This window comes from Megalops cyprinoides, chromosome 4 (genome assembly GCF_013368585.1).
Source record: "Megalops cyprinoides isolate fMegCyp1 chromosome 4, fMegCyp1.pri, whole genome shotgun sequence".
Lineage (NCBI taxonomy): Eukaryota > Metazoa > Chordata > Actinopteri > Elopiformes > Megalopidae > Megalops > Megalops cyprinoides.
This window is the reverse complement of record NC_050586.1, coordinates 35,724,889-35,745,501: the sequence shown is the minus strand read 5'-3', so window position 1 is coordinate 35,745,501 and position 20,613 is coordinate 35,724,889. Positions and strand designations below refer to the sequence as shown.

Sequence of the window (20,613 nt, the reverse complement as noted above, 5' to 3'; positions counted from 1 at the left end):
TAAAAATGGACATGTTTTGGTGAAATGGTTTCTTAAGTTTCCCGTGGTAAAGCAGTGCCCTACCCGCAATGATGCTTGACTGACGTTTTATAATGACACATATCATGTTATTTCAGAATCCTTCTCCAGACTGTCCTGTATATCACATTTTAGCATTAGGAAGCATAGACTTTAAATAGACTAAAATACACTTTCAAGTGCTGTTACAAACCAAAACAGTACTGCGTAAAGCAATACTGTTGACATGTGCCCATATCAACAAAAAGTGTTCAGAGCAGGATTAGATGCCTGTAGTGGAAAGAGTTAATATGGCCCCCTGTCCCCATTATATCACTGTGCACCTATTGTGAACTTGTCTTAGAAATGGGTGTGTGGGTGGATGTTCTTCATGAATTTGAAATGAAATATTAAACCAGACAAAAGTGAACTTCAGAGACTGTTGAGAAATGCTGTTTAACAGCTCTGGGCTTTGTGGCAGTAAAAGTGTGCTGCCTTCCTGCTGAGACCAGTGACTGACAGAGAATTCATCTGAAAGTGTAATGCTCTGTCCCCAGCATGAATACGAAGTTATGAAACAAGAGGTCTTGCTGCAGTGCTTCTTCCTGGACATCAATGTTTGTCATTTCACATGTTTCAGCAGGCTGCCCATTACTTCATACACTGTATTCAGAAGAATGTGACCTCTCTTGACCCCATCTCAAACAATCGATCTCCAAACATAAGCAGATACCTGCCTGCCCTTAAAACACATGAAAATGGCACATGGAAGAATATTGAAAGGTATGAAACGTGAAACGTTCATTCTTGTCATTTTAAACCAGTGTGGTAAAATGTTCCGAGCCAAGCAACGTTGGAACCCATAAAGGCCTTTCCTTTCTCAAACATTGTTGTGGCTACTTGGTTATGTAGGTAACATTAGAACGGTGGATTACAGATACAGTGGAAAACCACATGGGGCTGTACTGGGGCTGTGAGACCGGTTCAGACACGGCAGTTGTGGGGGGAAAAAAGACAAGTGGCCATTTTGGAGTTTGGTGTCTTTGTGTTAGAGGTATTGAAAGTTTAAGAACTCGTCTCCTCTAGCTGTTGTGTGGTGCATTGACCCAGAGAAATAAAATCAATTCTCTGAGAGGGGAGCAGACTTGCATCTGCATGCTGCAGTCCCTGGTGAGGGAAAAAGAGAGCAGTAGTAGATACAGGGACCATTATCTGCATTTTTTTCTCAGACTCCAGAGATTTGGAAGATCCTGGAAAGCTACTCCATATTAATTAACCAAAGACTAAAAACAAGCATCTGGCGGTATGTACTGCAGATATTTATCTCCATATTTATATGTGTGGCTGTTTCTGAAGAATCTGTTCTTGGGGTGCTCTGTGAGGACGTGTTGGTCTAGATTCCATTTCTGTGAAAATGTAGTGTTCCCATCATAGGCGTCATTTACGCTGGGGATGCTTGGGACATGTCCCCACCACTTTTTGGCGTGGCCCATTTCGTGTGAACATGTCGAACCCATCGTTGTCGCCAGCACTTTTCAAAACAAACTGACGCCCATGGTTCCCATGGACCGTTTTAATGAAGTGCCCTCTGTTGGATGGTGCTTGAAGTTCAGGCCTTTGTTGGAGCTATACTGATGGGATGATTCTTGGTTGCTGGTTGTAATGTTTCTTATGAAATATAACCATTTAACCATCCAACCTTTTGAATTCAGTATCATTAGGTGGTTAGAAAATCACTTGATCAATAACTGAGGTGATTGTCCCTGATGTTATCATTGATGTCACCAAGAATGGCTATGATACGACCTGTCAACACTCTTTATTTCTGACCTAGATACAGGGCTTTCTGGAAACCGTTAGATGTTTGTGCACTGGATGGTTCTTAAGCTTTTACTCTCTTTTTAAGTGGTGCTGTAATCTTGTTTTACAAGGAGATCTTGTGTGGGGGAAGAAGAACAAGGCTTTTTAATCTTATCTTGGACCTAATTCCACATAATGTAGCGCGTGTCATTTGTTGGATTTGCATGGCCGTGATTGCGGGGCGATTGAAAAGGACAATTCCATCCAGCACGATAATGGTGCTTTTTCCTGCTTTTGGGGCCGTGCACAGTTGAGGACGAGCAGAACAGGAGTTTAATAATCTTTGGCCATATGGACCCCGGGAGGGGAGGGGCGAGCACATGAAGGGCGCGCTGAAATGGGAACAAAGAACGTCGAATAATCTCTCAAACGCCGGCCTGAAGAGCTGACGCCAGTGGAGAGAAACCTCCATTATACCGCCCGCGCCCCTGAGACCTGCTTTCTCCTGTGTCAACACTCTGCCAGTGTCCTTGGGCCCAGGTTAGAACTGTACTCTGCTGGGGTTGAATGCAAAGTCCCATTGTGCTTTGTTTCTACCTCTCATTACTGCAGGCTAAAATAGAGCTAACTTTTAATAAGGCAATGAAATATGCATGTTTTCATCAAATTTGGGTATGATAAAAGCAGAAAATACCTCGGTGCTGATGGAGTCTACTGTACGAGTTAAATTCAGAAAATATATTGAAACCTTATTGTGTGCATGTTGGCTCCTTTCTCCACTTTATGTGATGTGTCATTCTGGTCTGCATCAATCTCCAGGACAACCCACTTTGTGCATTTAATAAATCAATTTAATCAACTGGAGTAACCTCTCAGTCATCAGAGGCTTCGCGGTGGATGTGTGCAAGGCAGTATTTAAGGTCCATGAATGAATTGGATGCAGTTGCTGCTGCTGAACCCTTTCCTTTTTGAATCAGGATGCCATTCACATACAGAATGCTCTAAGTGAATAAACTGCTGCACTAAGTAACCCATTGTTATATCTCACACACAAACTCCATTGAAGACAGACCATTCGTCTCTTGTGGCCGTCAGTGCTGAACGTCATTGGCAAGAGTTTGTGAATGAGCCCTCAGCCCATATTAAAATCATAGGAACCATTGTATTGGGATTTTTTGCATGATGCACAAAGTATTTTGAGGTCACTTTTGGAAAGCAAGGCTAAGTAAATTTGTCATTTGGTTTGGAGTTGAATGGACTCTGTCATCTGATGTTATTCTTTGCAGCAAGCATTGCATGTTTCTAAAAGTGACAGTACATTTAATTTGCATTAAAATGAGCTGCATTTATTCAGTACATATTGAGATGCAGTAACATTGGTGTATTCTGAGAGCATCTTGAAATGCTATATGGTGCTTCATTCAGTTCACATTGTGTTTGTAATAAAATATGTGATGAAGAATAAATGTGTAATTATAGTTTGGTACTGCAAAAGCAATGTCATGACATGGGCCAGGCAAATACTGTTGAACAAGGTTGTGATCTGAAAACCTTTGAGAGTATTTTCACGTTGACAGTTAGGATGAAAAGTGTCCCCTCTACATTGGTACAGGTTGGACCATTTCATTTGGCCTGAATTTCCGACAGTGACGGTTACCTACAAAACACGTATTGGTTCGTCAGCAAGGATTCTGCCATTTTACCAACATGTTGTCCTGCAACTGTGCCCTCATTCTTTGAGGTCGTCCATCTGCTGCTGTTCTGAACTGCATTATCTAGAGGTCACCTGACCTATGATACCCAATAAACTTACTCTCACTCCATTTTGGGCGCTCTAAGGTCTGCTTCAGTTTTATGTTTCCAGATGCCGTGTAATCTTGGGTGAGTTTAAACCTGGAAGTCATCATTTCAACAGAAGATCCTGTGCCTTTGTGGACAGACCCTTACTATTTCAAACAAAACATATTTGAAAAATAAGGTAGATATAGCCAAAAAATAAACATCTCAAATTTATCTTTTTGAACAATCTCTTGTCTTGCAATCCTGCACAGAACTGCTGGCAATTTTGTCTCAAGTGTCAGATGTAATGGCAGAGGCTTTCGTTGTCAGCAAACAGTTCCGCTGCTTTGAAGGAAAACAGTGTGAGATCCAATTTCACCCTTGACGAGCTCTTCGACAGCACTGTTGCAGTATCACGTTGGTTTGAGTTCCTTTGAGAAACCTGTCACTGTCTGGAGCGTGCTGTGTCCCACCAGCTTTTATTTTGGTAGCACAGAGGAAGTTCCTCTCCTAATCTAACGGGGACTTGCTCACACACTGACGTGAATGCTGGTCTTCAGAGGCACACATACATGAGGGGGATAGTGGGTGGCCACCACCTCCTTTGTGATGGAAATCTACCTCACTGTTTACCCATGGAAGCAAACGATCTGAGAGAATGCACCGCTGGCAGAGGGACGCATTTTACTGCACCAGGTGCAGCGCTAGATAACGCAGCGGTCTGTGCAAACATTTATCATGGTTACCACGCATTAAACAAATACACCAGTTACAGCGCATACTTCAGCAATTTAGCAGTCCTGTAATCTTGGAATTCCTTCCTCCTGCCACAGAGAATCTTTTTTGGCAAGGTTTATCCAGATATGTCTATATTTTTTTCTATTACATTGCTTGCAGAGGGACAGAAGTACAGACAGACACACAGGACTGATCACTCAGTGTGACTGAAAGACCGGCAGTAAATTTCTTCATGTTTCTTAAATCCTGGCAGAATCACTTGATTGCTTGAAATACAAGTTCACCCTATTAAGCCCTTGTGTATCCTGTTGACTTCAAATTCTGTCATCCCAACGCGCATTGTTAAAAAAAAAAGGTCACAGACTGAAATTGGTAATGTATGCCAGGCACTGCCAAGGGACCCAGAAAAATTTTGATTGGAGCTTGTCACATGAGCTCTCTTATCGGGGCTAAATGGTTCACATTCCTAATGTATCGCTGAGTTATCAGCAGCACGAAGGCATGTGCTGTACACTGAAAAGTTACAACACTCAAGGTACCCCTTGCATAACTGAGCTGCATACCAGGTAGAGCCACTCTGTCTGACCGTACGCTTTCTTTTTATGACACACTGTTTTCAGCGCGGGATCAGAGCATGATTTCTTAATTAAGGAGTCAGATGTGTCTATTACACCAAACTGCGTAATAGCTTTTGAATGAAAATTGTTCCCAGCTTACGTTATTGGGGTTGTGGGCTCGGAATAGCTTTCAGATGGCAGAGTAAGCGTGTCTGAGCAGCCTTCATAAATGGATCACGTTTTATTTTCTTATCGGGCAGTTTTCAGATTGCGATTAATTTTGGAAGATTGCAGTGGTCTAGCAATTCCATCATCACCATCCATAACAAAACTGTAGGTCCAGCATTCACCATCACAGTCAGGACAATTACAGTATGATGCATACGTTTCCACATCATAGGAAATGAGACCGCATAATTTATGCACTGCTAAACAAGTGGAAAATGCCTTTGTGGAGTTGATTAAGGGGAATTATTGCAAACATTTCAGGCTTGAATATTGCTGCTATCACCAGTGCATACCGAACTCAAGTTCCTCTAAACCGAGCCCTGGAAGATTGTGCTGAAACTTCTCACTGATAGCAACATATGAAGCACGTTTCTGTCTGCTAGGAATTATCACAGAGGAATTCTTTTATGTATCAATGATGTATTGTTATACTTTTCATATTGGAAAGAAGATAGGACTTTTGATTCACGCCGGCAGATAAATTGCATACCTGACAGATTTATAATCAGCCTTCATGCTAGAGCACAAACCTTCTTTTCATTCCTCAAGCCTCCTTGTTTGAGACCGGACCAGTTTTTGGAGATTTGAGCAGCTGGACAAGCCCCCGTAAGATTTAAATGTCTGCATTCTCGTGCTGCTCTTTTTCTTTTGTGGTCCGCAGGCTATGTTTGGAGCCCTTCATGAACTAGAAGGCCTCAGTGCCTTTTACCGCTGGCATTTACAGAAGTGAAACTGTTCCCCTTATTCAAACAAACAAGGCCCAGAGCAGCCCGGAGACCCAAGGCCTCGGCGTTGGCCTTGTCTGGCTGTTTTTTGGGCAGCCTCTCCCTGCGGGTCTCTCCTTCACGGATGACACACGGAACAGGATTAAGGCTCTGTTTCTGAACAGATTGAGGACTGTGCTGAGACCATCTGCATTCGCAGCATTAAGCGCAAAGACAGGGGCTTTCCCCAGACACAACTTGTACAGGAGCCCATTGATACTGATGCAAACATGTTGTTTTGTTCACCAAAAAAAAAAAAAAAACACCACGGTCATCACGTGGCTTGCGTTCACTGCCTGGGTGTGGGTTCATGTGGCACGATCAGGTCCTTTCAACTGAGCTGTAATTATCCGACTGTATTCAGAGTGACACGGTCGGGTAGCTACTGACCTCCTTTTCGGTTGCAGTGAAGCACCAATTTGTTGCTCCATTAACCCGGTTTTGTTCGGGGTCCCTTCATTTGGCCGACAGCGTGAACGGGGTCGTCGTTATTCAACTGTTTGTTGTAGAAATTTTCTTTTGTTTCTGATAAATAAAGAGGCTATTTAAGCATTATTAGGAAATAATAGGATGGCCATCCCAGGTTGTACAACAGACACCTACATAGCTATCTGCTGCATTGCAACACTGAGGTCTGTTTTGCCTCATCATTAATTCATAATTTATGACTCACAGTGAAATGCCATTATTACGTTCAAAGTTCAGTGACTTCAGAAATCACCAGATTGGTAAAAATGATTGAAAAAAGTTTGCATAAAAAAGTAACACTTGCGTTTAATCGTGAGCCAAAGACAAAGGCTGATTGAGTCCAGGCCTGGCGTTATTTTCGGAATAACGTGGTGATCGCAGTCATCTGTTTCATCAGACGTGTGGGGGGAAGAACATTCCATTAACAAATTAAAATTGTGATTCAGTTCCGCGCCGTTTGGTCATGGATAAAACAAATGCATCAAGGATATGATGAACCCTATAATAGAAGTTTTGTCAATTTAGTGGTGGTGGAAACTTGCCTGAAATTGAAGGACCCTATGTGGAACGAGAGAAGCCCATCAGTACTCTGCCATGGTTGTCATCTATGATTAGTGGTCGGGTTTTGCTTTAGTCGCGGCCAAAGCATTGCCAGCATTACTACAGTCAACATCCAGGTTTGTAATTTGTCAGTCAACACCATCTGTGACCACATCCCCCCTCTACCATTAGTGTTCCCTCCACTTAAACCCACCTGGGGTTCCCCTCTGACAAAAATGAACTCAGGGAGGCGTTTCGGTTGGACACGCCATGTTTCAGATCACCTGATAAAAGCAGTCTGCCATGGCTTCCGCTTTGTACATCCAACTAAACATTTTCCCAAGCTTTCATTGTCTGATGCTTGTTAAAATTGCCAAGGAACTTTGAGTGATTTCATGCCCCTACAGATATGTAAATTTGAATGAAATGCAGGGTAAAACAGTTTTAGTTTTTTGTTTTTAGAAAAATATCCTTGCTGCATTTTAACGAGTGACACCTTAAATGACAACACCGCATGGGTGACTTGCCTCTAGAATTGGAAAAAATGAAGAAAATGTTTAACAGAATAAAGTGTTAGAGAGAGGATAACACTGCTGTTCATGTAAAGAATACAAAGGCTGGGTCCTGTGTCAGCCTGTCTGTAACTGTGCACTGAACAGTGGGGATGATGAATGAGTTCATTAGACGCATTGGAGTTCTTCGGTCTGCTGTTATGAAATAACTTCTTGGGGAAATGGCCACCCATCAAGAATTGCTAATGCATTACGGACATTCTGGAAGCATTTCGTAGTGGATTTGTGTCCCCTTTGAAACAGACTGCTGCTTGCGGTCTAGAAATTCGCCTCAGTGGAGCTCAGTTTTATTTTTGTCTTAATTACCACAGTTTAGGGGGCCAGCACTCAGGGAAGCTGCACGAGAATGAGGCGTTTCAGCAGAGAAACTCGAGGAGCTGCTACGGAGGGGGGAGGTCTCCATTTATGCCATCGAGTCTTTTTCTGGCAGCAAGAACAGTTGGCACAATTGTTTCACCAAGGTAAAATAGATGAGAACCTTCTCTGTTAAGATGTGTGCTTGTTTCTTTGGAGTTGTACTAAAAGACGGAGTTCATGAGCGAAGGCCAGCATTGAATGAGAGTATTCTAGAGTTGGTGGAAAAAAAAAAGAAAAACTGCCATTAACCATAGAAAATAGCATCTACAGTAAAATCAGAGCTCTTAGGAAAGTCTAAGGGTTAAAGCTGTCCCTAGGTGCCCCATTCTATAGTTGCACTAACACATGAGATTGAATTGAAGATGTACTTTTATAAACCAGCTGAATGCTTCACCTCTCTCTCTTCAGTCACTGCTCCCTTTATGAGGGCAAATACTTTGCTTGGATTTTGACAAAATATGAAAACAGCAGTTGTTTGAAATAGTTTCCTTAAATCAACTCCTGTATTTTACAACGCTTCAGTGCTCCCCTGTTGCCAGTCTAAACTTGGACTCAGAGGCACACCGCTCCAGAAAGGGGTATCAGGAGTGTAATGCCCGTGGGAAATGTTTGTCCCAGTGTGGAATGCAACGACACTGATTGAAGAGTAAAGCCAGGGTGAATACACGGTGGGGTAAACTGGGGGTCACTCGAGCCGCCTTGCAGAGCTTTACCCTGAGGCGTTGGAGAACCACATCCAGTGTTGACCTGGAGCAACACAATATGCTAATATCCTTTTTGTGCCCTGGGTGTAGACGTAAACTATAAAGCAATTGTTTCAACCCCTGGAAGATATTCAAGTTATTTTGAAAACAAAGGTCTTATCTTTCGCCCCAGCGCGCTGGCTTTGTAGCCGAGTGTTGTGTGCCAGGTCTGAGATTTGCAGTTATGAATATCGCTGGGAATAGTTATTTATTTATTTATTTCAGGGGCTAATCATAGATTACTCATATGTTCCCACAAAATATGAATATTGGAGAATTTTTTTTTTTTTACAAATGTCTGACAAACTAGGCAAAGTACAATGTTCCTTGATTATGGTTTATATTATTTGACTTAGTCTTTGTGGAAGCTCTGTGGAGACATAGTTACACTTTCAAGGCTAAATTGTGGCTGTGAAGGAAAAGGCTGTTTGATTATTCTACCATATGGCTATTCTTGACTGATATAAACTGCAGCCAAGGGAAAGTATTTTCCTTTTTGTCACCCAAGAGGATCTGCACTTGGCATCACTCAAATAAGAGGGTCAAGCCCCTCTGTGGAAAATATATGTATTCTTTTTTATACTTTCTTTATTCTAAGCATTCCGTCCCTGCAATCATTTAACAAAGGTGAGTTAAACATATCTGCTCAGTTGTTCATGTGAGTACAGTGTAAGTGTAAGGAATATCCAAGCATTTATGTTTCTCCCCTTTGCCATCTGTCTAAAATGTGCATTATTTCCACACCCTTATTATATGTGCAGTTGTACTGATGTGATTTAAGGCACCCCGGTGGAAAATGCAACAGCCACTCGCCTTGCCCAGGCTATTGTGTCTCTGTGCCTGATCATTTTGAGCAGATACGGTGTTTGTAGTGAATATCAATGAATGACCCAGAGCAAATTGTCCTACTAAGCTTTTTAATCCCCACTCTTGGCTTTTCTATATGGGTCAATGCAACGAAAGCTGTTGGCTCCACTGTAGCTGTGTCAGGGATGTTGTCGTTGGCAGCGGTCCCACTGGTGGTAAGTCGCTCGTGCACTGATACGATGTCCCCCAGCAAACCACAGCAAACACCGGCGTCACTGGGTTGAAGTTGCTGGCTTTTCGGTGTTGTCCCTTTTTGCCTGTGGCTATTTCTGCTGGTCCAGCATGCTACATTGGCAATGGATGGGCGCTCAGTGCAGCTGTCTGACTTGCTGTCCAAACCTTGGAAACTGAATAAGTGATCAGTGCTGATATCATAGTTCATTCGCATGCCAACTGGCAGGAGTACTGTTTGATCCAGTAGGGAGAACATGAAGCAGGCAGAATAGTACAGTTTTTATTTTTTGAGAGGATGAAACAAGCCAACCCAAGAGGTCTGTGATGTACACACACAACGTTCCTCTTTGAGATGTTTTACAAAGTATAGCTTTCAGATTTTCAGACTCTGGCTAAGTACAGCAGTCTAACCTTTGATTTTTGGTGCTTGAATTGTATTTTTATTTTTTTCCCCACAGGGAAGAGAGCTGAATAGCAAATATACTTTGTTCCCCAGTAATGAACTGAACAGAAATACTGAATGCTGAAATGCTGTCAACTTCAGTTGTACCAGAAAGAAATATTTACCTTTGTTAAACAAAAATTGCAACCAAGCGTTGCCTCTGGGTTGTAAACTATGGACTAATATGTAATGATTCCTATTTAGGGAACACACAATGTGGAATGTGGTAAGCCTGCTGTTTGTAAGCCACTGAATGACACAAAGGAAATCATAGGGTGAAAATGTTAGTGTTGCAGACCAGAAAGAACCATTTTTCTCTCAACTAGTTATTTTGTCAAATAGCAGTACAAAAATGGACACAGTTACACAGCAAACGTTCCTACCACTGACAAACTTCAGAAAACGTGTGGACAGTATTTGGATTTCTAAGAGATGGGAAAATACTTTGCTGCCCTGTTCTGCTCTTGTTGGAGCGATGCGTTTGTTTTTTGCCCCATGCATGTTGTTGTTTCAGTGTTTTGGTGAAAAGAAAAAAACACCAAAGCGTTCTGTTCCAAAACCAGCCAGTGTTTGCCTGTAGGCAGAGCACATAGTCCAGCACCTGGGGCGTTTGCAAACCCAAACAATGGGAGTCTTGGGGGAATAGGTCCCATAGTCTCATTTTGACACATTAGCACGCAGTGTAGGAAGGGGGACAAATGGAGCTCATTGTGTCAATGAGGAGGATATTATCCTGTCTGGGGACCTAGTGTCTGATTGTCTGTACAATCTCCTGCTCTGTGTTTGCATCTGTGTGTGTGTGTGTGTGTGTGTGTGTGTCTGTGCATACGTGTGCATCTGGGTCTGTGTGTGCGTGTGAATCTGGGTCTGTCTGTGTGTGTGTGTGTGTGTGTGTGTGTCCGTGCATACGTGTGCATCTGGGTCTGTGTGTATGTGTGCATCTGGGTCTGTCTGTGTGTGTGTGTGTGTGTGTGTGTGTGTGTGTTTGACTGCGCGAGTAGCCTTGGCCATAAGATGAACTGTCGTGATGTGTAGTGGTACATTAAGAGGTCATTGCTATGTGGTTATCGGGGGCAGTAGGAAGAGGGGAGGGGGGATATTTTAATCCTATTACGTGTCAGGCTTTCTGAGGGGTGAGTCTGGGGTCTGTAGACTGAGCGTGACAGCGTATATTACAGGACCGTGAGGGAGGTACACTCTTCACACTGGATGCTGCAGCTCAGGGGCCACTTTTACTCTGTGAGAGGAATGGACTGAAGGTAACCGTTTCTGTTTTGGATTTGCTCCTTTAAGCCTGTCTTTGATACGTGCAGTCACCGTTAAGAATTGTTTTTGTTTGTGTGCGGATTTATGTCAACAGCATGCATCATGTAAAGAGCATTAGATTGAATCCTAAAACCAGCTCACAGCTGCCCGCTTTTCTCCTCATATTTATAATGCCACTGGCTGTGTCGACCGCTACCTTTTAGAGTATTCAGATGCCTCAATTAAAGATGATTTTGCTGTAAATATCAATACATTTTAGTGGTCCTCTTATAGTGAGCTAGTGTGACCGAACTGTAACACTTTAAGAAATTGAAATTCTCATGAGGAGTGCAGGAGTTAACCTATGAGTTAGAGAAGCGGCATTTGATTGTTTATTTAGGCTACCGTAAAGTGGCTACATATTGTTTAGAGGGCGGTGTAGGGGTGACGATCGGTAAAGGAGAGGGTAATGTTTGCTGTGCAGAAACAGCCTCGGTTGAATGTGACCACAGTATGCTCTGTGTTTAACTTTTAAGTAACACATTCAAGTGAACTTTTTCCCCCAAAGTATACAACCTTTCCATTCACTTCGTCACTCCAAGCTTGCAAAGATGTGTAAGGAGTGAGAACTGTGACCCCTCCCCCACCCCCCCGCCTTGGCTCGCGGAGGCTCTTCGGCTCTCTGTCCGCCTGTCTCTCCGCCTCTCTCCCGCGTGTGGCACCACTGACAGTGACGGCCCTGATGGTGATGGATTGGGGTTAGGCGCTTGGACTGGGGGCATCTCGGGGAGGCCATCGCTACATCCGAGCTGTCCTGCGGCCACTTCACTCAAGCAGATTAAGATATACGAGAGCCATTACGGGGTCCCGTTTCCCATAACCCCCGCGGGTTATTTTTCATTCACAGTTTTCCTTCATTGCTCCCATTTTAAAAGTACAAATACTGTTGTTGCTAGTATTGTATTGTGCATGTATTATGCTGTCTGTAGTACTGACGTTAATATGGCAACTACAGCTGTAGCATACAGCATAGACATGGGACTTCAGCTTTTAGAAGTTTTTATATTTCATAAGTAAATGAATGTTCATGGAATGCTGACAGTAATTTATTGTTTCATTTATTTTGGAATGTATTTTCCTCACCCTGATTTATGGCAGAGAAAGGGTTGTCACCATTTCAGTCATATGGCAGAGCACCTGTGTAGGCTGGAATCTTGGGTGTGCATGCACAGTTCATTTATATGTGAGTGAAGGCATACTCATCCAACTGCAGCAGAAAGCCCTGGTTTATTTTGAAACTAAACTTAAAAAAGGCCATTCAGCTGCGTTCTCCACCCACCCGCCCGTTCGCCTAAAAATGTCATAAATGTCGTCTGACTGTCTCGGCGGCAGGGTTTAAAAAAAAGAAAAAAGGGGGGGTTAGAAAGGAAAGGATCTGTCCAGCTCTATCACATGAGCCCTGGGCTCAGTGGCCTTCCTTTGTCCCTGTGTCTGTGACAGCAAGCACTCGCAGCAAGACGATTTATGGTAGGTCAGAAACTGAATAACAATCCACGCCATCTGGTTGGTCACCAGGTACTTAAGTTTGCAGTCTGGTGGTTTACCACCTAATCTTCTGCTGCGCTAGTTGTGTTGTATTTCCGTGATGTCATTCCTTTTTCATTTTGATGTGAGAAAGTGGTTACTGGGGTTCTGATTTTCATCTCCCCCAATCGCCCCCCCCCCACCCCCACCCCCCCCGTCTTGCGGTTTTGGAGTTGATGAGGCGTGACTGTGAGCTCTGAGACAATGCATCGAGTATTGATTCAGTGTGCTGTGAGCTACAAAGTTTGATTTCAGTCTTAATCAACTCCAGCCCTTGCAAGGGGGACGCGCCCCCCCCCCACCCACCCCCGCCCCCCACGTTTCTCTAATGTCGCCTTTATGTTTTTCTCTTTAGGTGAACGTCTGAGGAACTGTGGCTCCGCTTCCTGTCTACAGCGATCTGAGATTTTCCACTCCGCTCTGACCGGAATCCTCCCTGTCCAAACGGTCAACAGCACGCGTTCTTCAGTTAGCGCTCTGAGAGGAGGCCCCGGGCTGTAGCTTTCTGGCTGTCGCACTTTTTTTTTTTTTTCTTGTGGAATGACATCATGCTCCAACTTGGGCCAAATGGAATGGCGGGAGATTGGAGCTCCCTGGATCTGACACTGGGTTCGAGTGGAGTGTTCTAAGGCTGTATACAATGGAGGCAGCCCGATTCCACTGTGCGTCTGTTGTTTTAGCAGGGTTCGAGCGCTTGCGGCCGCAGCGCCGGTGAGGGGTACGCGCGCCCCCCCCCGGCCCATGATGCGGGGGTGTCCCGGGCAGGCCCAGCCAGGATGCCCATCACCCAAGAGAATGCCCTGAGCCACGTCCCCCTGCTGGAGTGCTGGCTGAGGGCTCAGTCGGAGGAGGGCGAGGACGAGGATGAGGAGCGGCGGGCGCAGGGCGGGCCCCTTTGCCGGGCCGCCATCCGCAAGCTGGTGGAGTACATCCAGCTGAACTTCAGCGAGGGGGACGGCGGCACCCCGCTGCCGCCCGCCTCCTTCCGGGAGGGCGTGGACGTGGAGGTGCGCGCCGTGTGCCTCTCCAAGTCGGAGGGCGACGGGGACGAGTTCGGCCTCAGCTTCGGGAACATCCCCATCTTCGGGGACCCGGAGGGCAGGAAGAAGGGAGGGCGGAGACGCAGGAGGAAGGGGGACAAGGGCCCCGTGCTGGACGTGGGCTGCATCTGGGTGACGGAGGTGAGGAAGATGAGTCCCGCCGCCCGCTGCGGCGAGATCAAGCTGCGGGACGAGCTGCTGTCACTCAACGGCCAGCTGATGGTGGGCGTGGACGTCACCGGAGCCAGGTAGGGCCTTTTACACCATCCCCGCGCACATCCTCCAAGTGAATCGTATGGCCATACTGCACACTGCATTGTAAGTTAGTCAGGTTCAGCTGAGTTACACTGATTTTTTTTCAGGCCATTCATTTTAGGAGTTTGGTTAATGGCAGTAGCATGAAATTACATACTTCAAGCAAAAGCAATTCCTCTCTGTAGCCAACAACACGACATAAGATGGTGTGACATTGCTGCGGTGTGACATGTTGTAGTTGGTGGATCATGGTTTGCAAAGCAGCGTGGTTGAGAGGCTTTGTTTGTCCTGGCACATGAGCCCAGCGGGGCGTGAACAGACAGTTAAGGGTAAATTAGCTGGTCTGGACAGTGGCAGATAAACGGCATCCTTGTTTCAGCGGGCCCTGTCCCTCTACTCACATTTGGTGTCACATCCCATCTGAGCCCCGGTCCCCTGTGGCATCCCGGCTGCACCTGCTCCATGAGAGGGAGCGTCTGGGCGCAGCTGCCCCCCTGCCCCACCCCCCCAAACAGCAGGGTCCTCTGTGTGCAGGGAGCGCGGGGGGCAATCAGCACGCTTCCCAAAAACTGCTGCGGCCTGTCTCATATTTCACTTCTGTCTCTCTGTCCTCCCTGTATTCTTTCTGTGTGTGTGTGTGTGTGTGTGTGTGTGTGTGTGTGTGGGCAGTGCCTGGCAGGCTGATGCAGTCAGGGTTGGACACAGGCCAGATCGTAACTCCCGCCCCAGAATCCCACAGTGCCTGATACAGCTGACAGCCATGAGGAATGGCTTTGTCGTGTCAGTGCTGCAGGCGGGCTGTGATAACCGATAACTTTCCTTTTCCTCCCTGTCTTCCGCCCGCAGTGGCTGCTACCGTGTCCACCCCCGCCCCGGCTCCCAGCGGCCCCGCTCCACGTATGTGTCCAAGAGCCTCTCCCCTCCCAGAATCCCACAGAGCCCCCAGCCTGGCCCGGCCAACGGAGGCTTTTTAAGACCTTCTCATGTCACTCTCCCTCAGAGAGCTGTCTGTTTGTTGAAGGTTGTCACACTTTGACGTCCCGTGTATTTTCTCCCCGCTTCTGGGAAAGCAGCGTGAGTTTTGGAGTGCGCCCGGTGTTATTGTTTTTTTTGGGTGGTGGGGGGTATTGTGCTGATTTCTTTTGAGCCCAAGCCAAATGAAGGCCTCTACATCAGCCATATTTAACATCAACATTTGGAGGGGAAGAAAGAGAAATGTGAACTACTTCAATAAGGAGCTAAATCCTTTACATTAACAGAACAGCACTCAGAGACCTCTCACAAAACCTGTCAGATATAAATAGTTTGAGTTCTAAATATTTGTATGAAAGTAAAAAAAATACAGAAGTGAATGATCACAATATCTACAAAGAACACCTGTTCAAATAAGTTTTACCATGCGAAACTGCATAGCATTCCAAACTTATCCCTTTGTTTTCCCAATAAATCTACAACCTGCAATCCGACCGGCTGCGGATGCGGTTGTTCTGTGTTAACCTCGTGTGTATTGTGGCAAGTGTACAGTGTTTCTAACACAGAGCGCTTTAGCGGGGCAGGTTTAGTATAATTGTGCAAACAGGAGGATGTTTTGGTGAGGAGTGACGGACTCCGCACGAACAGCTGTTCCCACTCAAACGCCGCGGAAGGGAGGAGGCTCCTGGGAGAGGCTTGCGGGGCGCGCCCGAGCCGGAGACGTCTTTGCCGACCTGTGATTTACTCTGGGGGGTTGGGAGAAGGCGCTGCTTGTGCAGCTATGGCGCGGCTGGGTCCTCACTCCTGTGTCGGAGAGAAGAGGGATGGGAGGAGTAACATGAGAGCCAAATAAAAGGGTGGTGGTGTGCCTTAAAGAGGCACAGATCCCCTGCCAGGGGAGTGCTGCTGGGCTGCTGTGGCTGTAAGCTGCTTAGCCCTTGTTTTTGGGGGTAGGGAGGGAGCCCCGAAAGGCCGTCTGTCACTTGTAACTCTTTTTTTTTTTCCCCCCAGTACTCTGCTGTCCTGCATGCTGACAGTGGGGGATTGTCCTCTGAAGGGACTTTCTCTGCTAGCTTTCGGCTAGCTCTTGCCGTCAGCTTCCCTTGAAATGCCGCCCCGAGAGGCAGGGTTAAGCACCCGTTATGGTCGCCGTACGGTTGAAGCGCAGGAGGGGATTATTCCATCACTTTCCGGTCATCACTCTTCTCAGCTGGACCCTGATCCAGACAACTTAAGCAGCAGTGAAGTACTGTTTTTTTTACCCAGCATGCTCTTTGTCTGCTCCTGCATCTGGAAAAGCCTGACTCGTGTAATACACGAAATTATACACAGAGTGAACCCCCACTTCTCTGGTGACAAGGGAGTGGTTGAATTTCACTTTACAAGCTCTTTAGTCACAGCACGCTGGGGGGACTGGTGGAAGTAATAAAACAAATAAACTTGAGCTGGTGATTGTCTCATGCATCATTGCTAAAAGCCCTTTTCAAAAGGCAGTTCAGTGTAATATAAACCAAATCCAAAAAAGTTACATTGTTTACATGCAAGGAAGTTTATATGATTTACATTTAAAACCTTGAAGTTATATGAATAAAACCAAAAGATGGCAAAAAATGAATGGAGTCAGTAATAATGTGCACTCATTGCTAAGAAGTATCTGAAACAGTCGTGGCTGGTTTGTGCTATGGCATAAAGGGCTGCATTTGTCAAATATGTCAAATATGAAAGGGTGTTTGAGATGATGAGATGACCGACAGGGCCCTGTGGTTGTGTTCTCAATTTAAAACTGAATGGTAGAATGCACTCCAATCCAGACTCTCTGCCGGGCTGAATCGCCCAGATTAATGGCACTGCCACTGTGTTGCTACTAGATGGTGAAGATACACTAATGAAGTAACTTCAGACCCTGCTGTTTTTTTTTGTGTTTTTTTTCTTTTTTGCAAGTCTGCTATTTTCATGTAGGATTTGGCGTTTGTGAAGAGGATTTAGGATAACTTGGAAATGAAATGTACATGAAAGTGACCCCCAAGCACCGGGGCTGTCTTCTAATTTGAAGAGACACGTGACGAAGACCTTATTTTGCCACTGAGGGCTTTTCATGTTAGTGGTTTCAGTGAAAACCCTGGGCCCAGACTCTCCCCACAAAAGACCCCTCAGTTTAATGTGTCCTCTAGTCATTCGGTTTCCTCTGTACTTCCCTCTACAGCTTGGCTCAACATCTGTGTCAGCCCCGCATGGAAAATAGTTCAGTGGCTTCTGTCCAAGCAGGCTGAGCAAAGTGTTATACATGTGGCTGACAAGGGACAGATGTCAGGAGCTGTACTGCTACAGATAGGATACGGACAAACATTCATGGGTAGGTTTCTCCGAGACTGTCCCTGAAATGCAGTTGATTTTTTTCCTGTCGGATTTCACTGAAGGAATACAAATTGAAACAGCAGTTAAAATATTATTCCGTAAGTTCCATGTTCCGTGTACTGCGTTCTAGGCCCTCATTTGATTAGATTATTGTACTTACTCAGCGACTTGGGGAAAAATGATTTTATGCAAGTCTAATAAGTAGTTTCTTGGAACGGTTCATCAGAGAACAGAAAACTGTAATAAATTTGAGGGGGTTTTCAGTTACTTTACGAACGAGTCCAAATTGGCTCTTACGAATGTGGTAGCACAGTATGCGTACCTCCAGTCTTGCCATCTAATACTCGTCGCTCTGCTGTTTCATGAATATAAAACATCAAAGCAGTTTTCTCTGTCAGCACCAGTGTTCAGTGGTGTCTTTGAGCTTGGTTGCTTTCCCATCATTTGAAATCCATCTACCAGTTGATTGTGGTTTATTAGTTGGCAGTGGGCATGTGAAGTGACTTTTGGCCAGAGATGTGTATTGAAAACATGAGATTCTGAAAGAATAGCCTCTTAATGGTATTAATTGTGGCTTTTAAAACTAGACCATTTAGATGAAGAAATCAACCCTGAAGTAAAGTGCAAATGCCACTGTACCGTGATTTTACCTGGCTGAGTTGGGAATGTTCACATGACTAGCCTGTTGTGTTGGAAGCTGCAGCTGAGGGAACTTTAGAGTCTTCCTGTCTTCAATAAAAATTAGCTACAGAGCATCCTGCATTGTGTTTGGGTCACGCTGTGTAAATTGAGGTTCTCCAGTATCATAGATCCTTTACTTTAGGTTTTTACCTCAGATCCGCACTGACCCACCCACCCACAATAACATGCTTGTGCAACATGGTGACGACAACAACAGACCACCAGGTCCCCACCCAAATCTCTCTGTCCCTGCCCCCCCAGATGAAGCTAGAGATTAGAGTGGTACAATCCGGATTGCCAGGTATTACCGTCTGGTTGCTGGACCTCCTGTTCCAAGCACCAAATTAAATTCCTTTTACGGGTGGCTTTGTGGTGATTAAAAACAAAAAACAAAGTTTCCTTAGCGCTGCGCCAGAAAGTGAGAGCAGGGCATGTCCCAGGCAAGGGTGGAAGATGCTCCAATCTCAAGCACAGTTCCACCTAGCCACGTCGGGTCACGGCAGAAAGTCCTGAAGCTCGTTAGCGGTGATAATTCCACAAGGAATTCATGGAATTCCCAAAAATTGAGTTGAAGATGCAAGCTAACACTTTAAAAAGTCACACGTTTCTCATTCTCAAGTGGCAGCAAAACTGGTTTCCACAAAAACAGCCCTGTAACTCTGTGAACACTGAATCAGTTGTTTTTAAAAGCGGGCATCTGTGGTGGCGTGAGGGCACTATTGAATTACACAGCTGACCTTACAGCTGATGGGAGGTCATCAGTCATATCATGGCCAGCCCTTCTCCTGCCATCCTGAACTTCAGATAGCCCAGAACACATGTCAAGTCATTGTGCATGACAAGCATGCTTCTTAATAACATTTGGAGTATGTAGCCTGTTTGGATAACCGAACATTCTACCAGAGGCTGAAATGGCGTTTATGAATGCTGATCATTACACTAGACGTGACTAACACAGTCAGCCCCATCCTACAGCATAACCCATTTATCTGTAACTGTAAGCCTGAGTCCTGAGCAGAGGGAAGCTGAGTTGTTTTTGGACACCACAGTTCATTGTGTAAAATTATGTGAATGATAGAGTCACTTGGTTGGCTTACATAATGCATTTGTTTACCATTTCTCCTTTTCTTTCTCCTTTCTCATTTTGCGTTATTGTCCAGTAGGTGTCAGTAAAAGTCACTGTTTTACAGAACATACTTTTTGGTTGTATCTACCTTGTGTGCAGCTATCTGCTGTTGAGCTGCTGTAGCTGGACACTATTTAGAGGAGGGAGCTGTTAGAAGTCATGACCTGTCTCATTAGAATATGATCACGTCAGTATACTCTTTGGGATTCAATCAACGTATGCTTAAACATTCCATTAAGCCGTGAATTTTCTGATCTCTCTGCTCTTGCAGTTTTTAATGCAAAACTCAGATATCGCATTGCTCTGCCTAGAATATTTTACACGAAATAGTCTTGACAGTTTTACACATCGTGAATATGAAATACAGGTTCACAAATTTCCAGTTATTTATTTAAAATGTGCTTGCTTGTAGGCTTAGCTTTCTAAATGCCTTTTAATTGTAATTGTATTTTTTGTTTTAATGTTGCTTACATTTTTAAAGTTATTCTAATTATTTAACTTTTTTAGATTTTTCCAAAGAATAGTATCATTGTGAACTGAAAAGCAAGAATTTGCCTAGACTTTTGTTGTCCTTAGCCCACAGGAGAAAAGATACCTCACTTCTTTGCCATAAGTATCTTCATTTCCCATCAGCATTTAATATCTATTGAGGTGGAAATATCTATTGAAGTAGTAGGTATTTTGGATGCAAGAAGAATCAGATATATTAGTGCAAATTTACCGGACTTGTTTCTGACCCAAGATTGAGTTGAGAAGAGACATGACTTGCGTCAGCCTTGTCTCTTCAAAAAGCAAACACAGCTCCATTACTTTCATTGTATCTGCTTGATTGACCATAAGAAAAATAAGGGGAAAATGTAAAAAAAAACCCTTCAGTATGTTATTGTGTCTAAAATTTTGCAAAGGTCACGTTACATTATTATCATTTAACATTACATTATTGTCATTTTAGCAGACCCTCTTATCCAGAGCAACCCTCTATACAGCTGGATATTTACAGTGGCAATTGTAGGTTAAGTGCCTTGCCTAAGGGTACAACAGCAGTGTCCCAGGGGGGAATCAAATCAGTGACCTTTCAGTTATGAGCCTTGTGCCTTACCACTACACCACACTATTTAGCTCAGACTCACGTTTTGAACTTAATTGAATTAACCCACAGAAAATCTAACTAGCCTGCAAACTAACTGCCCCTCTGTTTCGGGGGGTGTTTCCACACAAGCACATTTGTATTGCATTATGTAAAAACTATGAAATGGTGCACTATACATTGGTGGAACAAAGATGGAAGCCATGATTCTGCATTCTCCTCCTCTCTGTTGCATCTCTAAG

General features: G+C 44.7%; 1 protein-coding gene across 1 annotated transcript in view; it reads left to right on the top strand.

The window, feature by feature from the left end:
* Positions 1 to 13,631: 13,631 nt before the first annotated feature.
* pdzd2 (PDZ domain containing 2) overlaps positions 13,632 to 20,613 on the top strand; it is a 70,589-nt gene continuing 63,607 nt past the window's right edge. Inside the window, exons 1-2 of the mRNA XM_036526831.1 lie at positions 13,632 to 14,143; positions 14,997 to 15,047. Coding sequence (XP_036382724.1) covers positions 13,632 to 14,143; positions 14,997 to 15,047 — 563 coding nt within the window. The remainder of the gene's footprint in view (positions 14,144 to 14,996; positions 15,048 to 20,613) is intronic.